This window comes from Rhincodon typus, chromosome 17, assembly GCF_021869965.1.
Source record: "Rhincodon typus isolate 14 chromosome 17, sRhiTyp1.1, whole genome shotgun sequence".
Lineage (NCBI taxonomy): Eukaryota > Metazoa > Chordata > Chondrichthyes > Orectolobiformes > Rhincodontidae > Rhincodon > Rhincodon typus.
In genome coordinates, this window is record NC_063348.1 from 18,629,367 (window position 1) to 18,637,913 (window position 8,547).

The 8,547-nt window shown below is 41.9% G+C and overlaps 1 protein-coding gene across 1 annotated transcript; it reads right to left on the reverse strand.

The window, feature by feature from the left end:
• Positions 1 to 565: 565 nt before the first annotated feature.
• Positions 566 to 8,193, reverse strand: tmem258 (transmembrane protein 258). The gene is made up of 4 exons (XM_020521208.2): positions 8,005 to 8,193; positions 5,716 to 5,825; positions 3,111 to 3,262; positions 566 to 724 (listed from the first exon to the last, which is right to left on the reverse strand). The coding sequence occupies exons 1-3, from the start codon at positions 8,005 to 8,007 to the stop codon at positions 3,136 to 3,138; spliced, it is 240 nt and encodes a 79-aa protein (XP_020376797.1). The 5' UTR covers positions 8,008 to 8,193; the 3' UTR covers positions 566 to 724; positions 3,111 to 3,135.
• Positions 8,194 to 8,547: the final 354 nt, after the last annotated feature.

Sequence of the window (8,547 nt, forward strand, 5' to 3'; positions counted from 1 at the left end):
AACTGATGGGGTTGTAACTGGCCAGATGGCAATTTTCATACTTTGTGATCAGGATATACTTGGGAAATTTGTCACATGGTCAGATAGGGTAGTCCTACTGGAATACTTGGCTCGGTGTGTAGCCAGTCCTGGAGCACCTGCATTCAAGACAATAGCTGGGATACAGTCAGGGCCTATCAGCTGTGGTTTGTTCAGGGTATTTAGAGATTTGTTGCTATTACCTAGAGCTAACCAACATGGTTCAAGACCTGATTGTGTGCTGCTGGGGACTTCATAAGGCAGAGATGGATTACGTACTTCTGAAAAGTAAACACATTTACCAATATGCCCAGAGTAGAAGCACAGACAGTAACATGACAATCAGATAATGTATTTCCTGATTTTGATTGTGGAGTGAAATTTAGTTAGGACATTAGAAAATGCTCCTGCTCCCCTCTAAAGTATGCCATAGCACTGTTTCATGTAAACTGGAAGTGCAGATCAGCCTTAGCTTAAAAGGTCTCATCTGAAAAACAACCCTGCGAGTTCAGCATGAAATGTTTCAAAATAACAGGAACACAAAGACTAAAGTTTTTCTCTTTTGTTTTTATAAGAACATATTCTGTACAAAATCCAGGTGCTACTCAGTGGCTCTTGAAAAACTGCTTCTGTGAAAGCCAGTGATATGAGACTATAGTGAAGTCACCGTGGAAACGGGAGCTCCTGCTGGAATGGTCCCTCTTTTCTATACAGGAGAGAATGTAGACATGTTAAAAACAAACTTTATGTATTTAGTGTCTCTAACGTGTAAAAAAAAGTGTTCAACTTGCTTCGAAAGATCAACAAAACTTGAGTTCGAGGATTTTTTTTTTTTTTTCTGTTCAACCTGTGTAGAGATGTTGACATCTCTGGAGCAGGATGGGCCCGAACCTGTGCGTCCTGGTTCAGGGGTATAGAATATCCTTTATTGTCACTTGTACTCCAGTACAGAAGTATACCAGTACAGTGAAAAGTTTTTAAGAATGGCTGCCTTTTAATGGCACCATCTTAGGTACAAGTTGTAGGGCTGGCACGGTGGCTGTGGTTAGCACTGCTGCCTCACAGCGCCAGGGACCTGGGTTCAATTCCACCCTTGGGCGACTGTCTGCTTGGAGTTTGCATGTTCTCCCCGTGTCTGCGTGGGTTTCCTCTGGGTGCTCTGGTTTCCTCCCACAGTCCACAGATGTCCACAATCCACAATAGGTGGATTGGCCATGCTAAATTGCCCGTAGTGTTCAGGGACGTATAGATTCGGTGGGTTATTGGGGATGGGTCTGGGTGGACTTGTTAGGCCAAAGGGCCTGTTTCCACACTGTAGGGGATTCTATGATCTTTTATGAATATAACCACTACACCACAGTTAAGGGATAGTTAGCTGTGGCGACTATACCCTTTAGTAAAAGGTTAGTTTTAAGCAGTAAACTGGTGGAGGAGTATAAAGGGGGAATTTTAGAGTGGGACATGGTTACCATCACTTGAGCTGCCTATCAGAAAGAAGGAATGCATAAATATGGGAGACTACAGAACAGAAAATTCAGAGGTTTGGCACTGGAGGCCATGAAAAATGAGGATGCAGCCAAATGAGAAATTTACATAAAAAGGACTAAGATAAAACAACCAGTTTATATATTAACAGCAAATGTCTATCAGAGATGAGGTGGAAAGGAAAGAAGCACAACTCATGGAGATTGCTCACTATCATTTTCTCAAGTCTTTTAAGGCAAGGATCTCACGTCTGAACTAACAAATCCACTGGTAGAATCAGATACATCTTTCTCCCCTCCAGTTTCCTCCCCATATATTCTAGGGATATTGACTTGCATTGGACAAGTCTCAGAATGTTGGCAGTTCTTCAGAATGTATAACATGGCCACCGTCCCCACAGATAAACCTATGCTGTGAACTGCCATTAGAAAATTTGACAAAATACAGTGCAACTGAGACTTCAGGTGTTCAGAGTTATCTATTCCAATTCCTATCCTCAGAGCACCAAAGCCAGTTATGGAACTCTGCAACACAATGAAAAAGCAACCACCACAAGCATTGATCTAGATCAGTCTGGTGTGACTGGTTCAGGCCCTTCCTAGCGAGTCGACTTACGAAATAAGTTCTCAGTGCTAACATTCAATGTCTTTTCCACCATCATCTTCTTTATCACATTGCATCACGCAAGATCACTGTGAATACAGAATACTCTTTGCCCTATGCACCCTTACCACTAATGAGGTGGAGAATCAGACAAAAGGTGAAACTATCTCCAATTCCTTTTCTTCCCACTCCAACACCCACTACTCTCCATATAACTAGTCTGAATTAAATACAATTGGAAAATGAAATTGCACTGGAACAGCCCACAAGGACTGCGAGCCCATGAGGGTTATTATTACCAACAGGAATGCTGTTCTGAATATGTGTAATTCAAGGGTATTTTACCCAGCCATTTCCACTTATTTGTTCATCAACACCCTTTCAGACAGTGACTGACAAGCTCGTGACTATAAATCATTATTTTTGCCCTACAGATTTGGCAGAGAAAAAAAATCATTTAGAAACAGCACGCAATTTTCAAAGCACAATTCGTAAATCTATTGAGAGATTAATTTTCTTTTTAAAACTGCATGGGTCAGGACAAAAGGTCAGCTTGCTTTAATAATTCTATAAGTTAGGAGGGTAGTCATTTGATTCCAAGTTGCCTGATCCCAAATATAGGGAAACAGTTAAGTGGGGTTCCCACATTCTAGCACTATTCAGGAACTTCTGCTGGCAAGTGAGCAGGCACACTTGACATCAGATGACAAATGAATTTCAAAGCCTCCAGTGTCAAACATTCTAGGCTAACATCTAAAATTTACAACTGCGCAAAGTATCAGAGAGTAGGCTGTACCAATAGACAAGTCTGCATACAAACACCATCAGAAAACAGTTGTGTGGGGTTATGAAAGGAAAACCAGGGCCTTGTGTTGTCAACTGGACACCATGTTAATAAACTAAGACACTTGAATATCATGTGGCATACATGCAATTTCACTGCTGCCCTAAAACAATATTACTTAGAATCAAGTGCTCTTAAAAGGAAACAACCCGCTCCTTACCTTCCCCACGCACTCCCAGCTGCCATCATACATAAATCCCGACCCATAGGAGGAGGAAAAGTACTCCAAATCCCATGAAAAGAGATGCCACTAAGGAAATCAGCAATTCTTTGTAGATATCCCTTGTGTATTTGGTAGATGTCACCTCATAGCTAATAAAATAATTCAGGAAAACTAACTGAGGATTGAATTTAGTTTCTACAGTTTGGGCTCAAGTGGAAGTATTGCACGTCAATGAGTTATCATTGCAGATTCAGAAAATCTTCTCTTTACAGACTATGATATCTCAGAAGAGATGCTTTATCTGGACGTAGGAGTTATACCATGCAATACAGAGTTGCTACGACTAGAGCAGAAACCTGGCTTGTGCCTTTAACGCCAATTGGCACATTCAAAGATTAACTGAGAAAATTTTTTTATAAATGTGAGATCTGCTTGTAAATCCCTGGCTTCAATAAAACATTTACATTGCAAAAAATACATCTCAACTTAGCAGAAGTACATACAGACATTCCACAAATCAAATTTAACACTTAAAATAAATTCCACTCTCTTCACTTCTCCAATATTCCCCATTTATTCTGAAGTCAGTGCTTCAGACTGAAACATGGTTTCACAGTTCATTGCCATCCTGCACACAATTATTTGTGTAAACAGACATGGTGTGACATGTCAGAGCTGTACAGCACAGAAACAGAACCTTCGGTCCAACTTGTCCATGTCGACCAGATATCCTAAATTAGTCCCATGTGCCAGCATTTTACCCATCCTTTCAGCTATACAACAGGATAAAGTCAAAGCCTGATCCTATGATCCACCCAAAGCCTACATAAGCATTACCAGACAAGGACATGCTGACTGTGCCTTCACCCACATGTACAGCCCAAGTGAAAAGGTTGAATACTGCAACCCACTCCAAAGATCTGAACTAGGGAACCTAGGAGCCATTCTATATTTACAATACCTTAACATCCAGTTACTGAATACTTTTAAGGTTTTTCAAAATAATTTTGACAATATCAGCATCCTGAACATGCAGTGCCCCAACGTGTTTCACAGGAGCATCACAAAATAATCCTTGGCACTGAGTCCCCATTAAAGGCAGATAATCAATTATCGGGGAGGCAATGGCCACGTGGTATTATTGTTGGACTGTGATTCCAGAGACCCAGGTAATGTTCTGGGGACCTGGTTCGAATCCCACCATGAAAGATCATGTGAGTTTGAATTTAATAAAATATCTGGAATTAAGAGTCTACTGATGACCACGAATCCATTGTCGATAGTGAACTAGATGGGTTTTTCCCCACTAATGCCCTTTAGGGAAGGAAACTGTCATCCTCACCTGGTCTGCCCTACACACGATTCCAGATTCACAGCAATGTGGTTGACTCTTAACTGCCCTCTGGGCAATTAGGGATGGGCAATAAATGCTGGTCTAGCCAGCAACACCCTCATCCTGTAAAGGAATTATAAAGACAGCCTGGACAGAGAGATGGAGGTTTAAGAATGCTTTGAATAAGGAAAGAACAGCCAACAAGTTGAGGGAGAAAATTACATAGTTTAGGGCTTAGGCATCTGATGATCCACCGCTCTACAATGTAACAATTAATAATTGTGATGCTCAAAAAGTCATTAGATAAATGCTGATATGAGGTTATATTGCTAAATCAGAGTCAAGGCAAGGCCCCTGTGATGAAGGTGGAAACAAGAATTCTTTTAAAAAAAAAGTGTATGGCTTTACCAGGACCCCATGCAAATAATCAAGTACAGGGTGATGGGTGAACAAGACTTATTATTAGTGAAGAAAACAGACAGCAGAGTTTAGAGTACCTCAAATTTACACAAGGTAAAATTCTGGAAGCTGGCAAACAGTGTATTTGAATAGTTTGGGGTAACAAAAATTAGACGAGGGTTTCAGCAGTAGATAAGCTGAGGTGGGGCACAGCTATCCCAGCAGTGGACATAAGCAGCTTTGGTCACAGCATAGGTGTGGTCAATAGCTCATCATAGTGGCAAATATGACAAGGTTGCAAATTGACTGGTTCCGTCTCAACCAGTTGCTAGGAAGAGAGATGAAGTTGGTAGCTAGGAAACAGTCATAATGTGGACTGATCACACTGGTTTAGGTCTTCCTAATACTTAATTGGAGGGGAATTTCTGCTCATTCAGTAACGGATGGTGTACAAACAGACTGACCATCTAGCAACAGTGGATGAGTTCAGAGCTGATATTTAGGTACAGTGTTGTCAGCATGAAAACTGTTCTTTTGGATGGTGTCAAAGCACAGCAGACAGATGAGGAATTAGCTCATGTAGCATCAAAGAACTTTCCCTACAAAACTCCAAAACAGTACCATAACCTCAACTTCCCATTCTGACATGACTGCTCATCCTCTCAGCATGACAATTGCTATCAAAGGCTGCCACCCAAAAAAGTAAACCATGGTGAAAGTTGAAGACCTTATTTGAACCGTGGGAGAACCTTCTGCCCATTGGTTTATTTCTGAACCTCAGTCCCAGCGAAAGGTGAATAGGCTAGCACATTTGAGTCATACAGCCATCATGATTTTTTTTTCAAGCCAGTCATGGTCTGAAAAGGATACACGAAGAACCATGCAGTAAAGAACATCCCAATTGCAAGAAGAACTACTGTCAAATGTGGGAAGACAGCAGGGTTGACTGGACTTGTATATCTGGTCATAGCCTCCAGCTCCTGAAAAACAAAAATGCATGTCCAATATACTATAGCAGTGATATATTCAGACCTTGTCCAAGATGCAATTCTTCATGTATCAGGTTAGACAGTTATCAAAAAGATCTCTGGACTATTGAAAGCATCATTACAAAAGGCAATACTGTCCTTAGATTGTGTTCATGGATATCAGCTATCAGTAGTAAATGAACAGGAATTAGAGATTTACTACACAGCAAGAGACCTTTCAGTGCAATTCATGGTGTCACCAAATAATCATCCAGTTTAATCCGATATTTAAGCTCCCGATCTGTAACTGTCGAGTACAGTACCTCAAGTACATCTTAAAATGCTGCATGTGTTTTTGTCTCTACTACACTTTCAGGCAGTGAGTTCCAAGTCTTCACCATTCTCTAGGTGAATGAGGTTTCCCACAATTCACCTCTCCAATCCTAAATCTACATCCTGACTGACTATGAATCCTTCAACCAATGGGAACAGAGTTTCCTATCTTCTAGCTAGAGCTCAATTTTATACACTTCAATTAGGTTTCCTCTCAGCTGCCTCTGTTCTAAAGGAAACAATTCAAGCCTATTTAATTTGCCTCAATTAAAATTCTTCAGTCTGGGCAATATTTGCATAAATCTCCTCTGCACCATCTATAGTACAAATACATCTTTCTTAAAATGATAAGTGACCAGTACTTTAAATGGTACTCCAGCTAGTGTCTAACCAGAGATTTATACAATTCCATCATAAATGTCTTAGTTCTTACATTTTCTGCCTTGGCTAATTGAGGACTACAGCTGCTCAAGGTGGCAGTTCACCACCACCTTCTCAAGTACAATTCAGATAGGTAACAAATGCTGGCTTAGCTAGCAAAGCCCACATCATATGAATGAATTTTTAAAAATTAAAGTATCCCAAAGGCCTTCTTGACCATTTTGTTTACCTGTCCAACCATCTTCATGATCTTTTAACATGTTTGTCAAGGTCCAAATAATGATCAGCACTTCTCAGTATACTACCATTTACTGTGCATGTCCTTGCCTTGTTAACCTTCCTCAAATACATTACCTTATACTTTTGGATTGACTTCCACTTACCACCATTCCATCCATCCACCAGGTCCAATGACAAATTCCTGCAGTCTATAACTTTCTTCATTATCAACCACATGGCAAATGTTTGTATCATCTTCAGGCTACCTGATATTAAGGAAGGGTCACCGGACCCGAAACGTTAACTCTGTTTTCTCCTCCACAGATGCTGCCAGACCTGCTGAGCTTTTCCAGCAACTTTGTTTTTGTACCTGATATTAACCCCAACATTAGAGTCAAATCATTGATATACATCATGAAAAGCAAGGAAACTAGCACCTAGCCTTGCCAAACCTCATAAGAATCAGCCATCCAGCCATACAAACAGAATACCACCTTTTGCTTGCTGCCTCCAAACCAAATTTGATGCATCTGCCTTACAGCCAATGGCCTTTTTCAGCCAATCTGCCACACACAGCCTTATCAGAAGCTCTGTTCAAATTCATATGAACAAATGCACCACCCTCGCTGTTACCTCAGAAAAAGTTCAATTAGGCTAGTCAGACACAAACTTTAGTTAACAAATCCACATTGACTTTCTTTGCTTAATTTGAGTTTTTCTAAATGAAGTCCCTCAGAATTGTTTCCAATTTCCCAGCCCATGATATATTTGGTCTAAGCTAGGGATCCCTCTAGGAGTTTAAGCTGCCTCTTATTATCATAAAATGATTTAATGTCACATTCCTCCTCCCGATTGCATAATGTCTGCCTAATACCTTTCTTGCGAAAAGTAAACATTGTAAGTTACCGAACCAACGTCCTGCACCTTCAGGTGTACAGGTTACTAAATGGTTTACTTATTCTTGTGATCTTTACGTTTTTGACGACATGCACGTTAACGTTAGCGAAATTACATTATCACTTTATCATCAAGAAGCAGGACGGGGCCAGCGCGGAGCGGGGTCACACTCCCCTCCGAGACGGGGCCAGCGCGGAGCTGAGTCTCCCGCCCCACCGCCCCACCGCCCCACCGCCCCACCGCCCCACCGCCCCTTCCATCTCCCATTTCCTCCGACTCAGTTCCCCTCAGTGTCGGGGACCACCGCCCCTTCCATCCCCCATTTACTCCGAGTCAGTTCCCCTCAGTGTCGGGGACTCACCATTTTTGCTCTTTTTAGGCCACGTAGCCACGCGGAAAGTGCGTCACACACTAAAACGCCGCTGCAATGCGTTCTGGGTAGTGTAGTCCCTTATTTAAAAACTCGCTTATGCTTCCACTTACACACCAACAGGACACTTTAATAGTTTGCAAACAAGGCAGAATTCGAATCTGGTACCGAATGATCTTTGCCGTTCCGCGTATCGGTGACCGACTACAATCCCCATGGGGCATTGCGGCTCTTGCGCACGCGCAAGCAGCGGATCCGGGTTAATCACGTGAGTGCCTCGCTGATACAGAGAACCCAGAGTGTTACTCCAGCTGAACCAAGAGGGAGTTTGCGGGCACTATTAGAACATGAACACAGAGGTTCCTTGGTGTTCGCCAACACTCTAGAGCAGATTAATAGATGAGCAGGCGAAGAACATACCCAACGCTGCCCTCATCTTGATGACACCTTTGTGTGCGGCTGCATCACGTTGTGCATAGACCCTCAGTACACAAACACCAAGTGTTACCATCTACTGAGATTCCACCAGTCTCT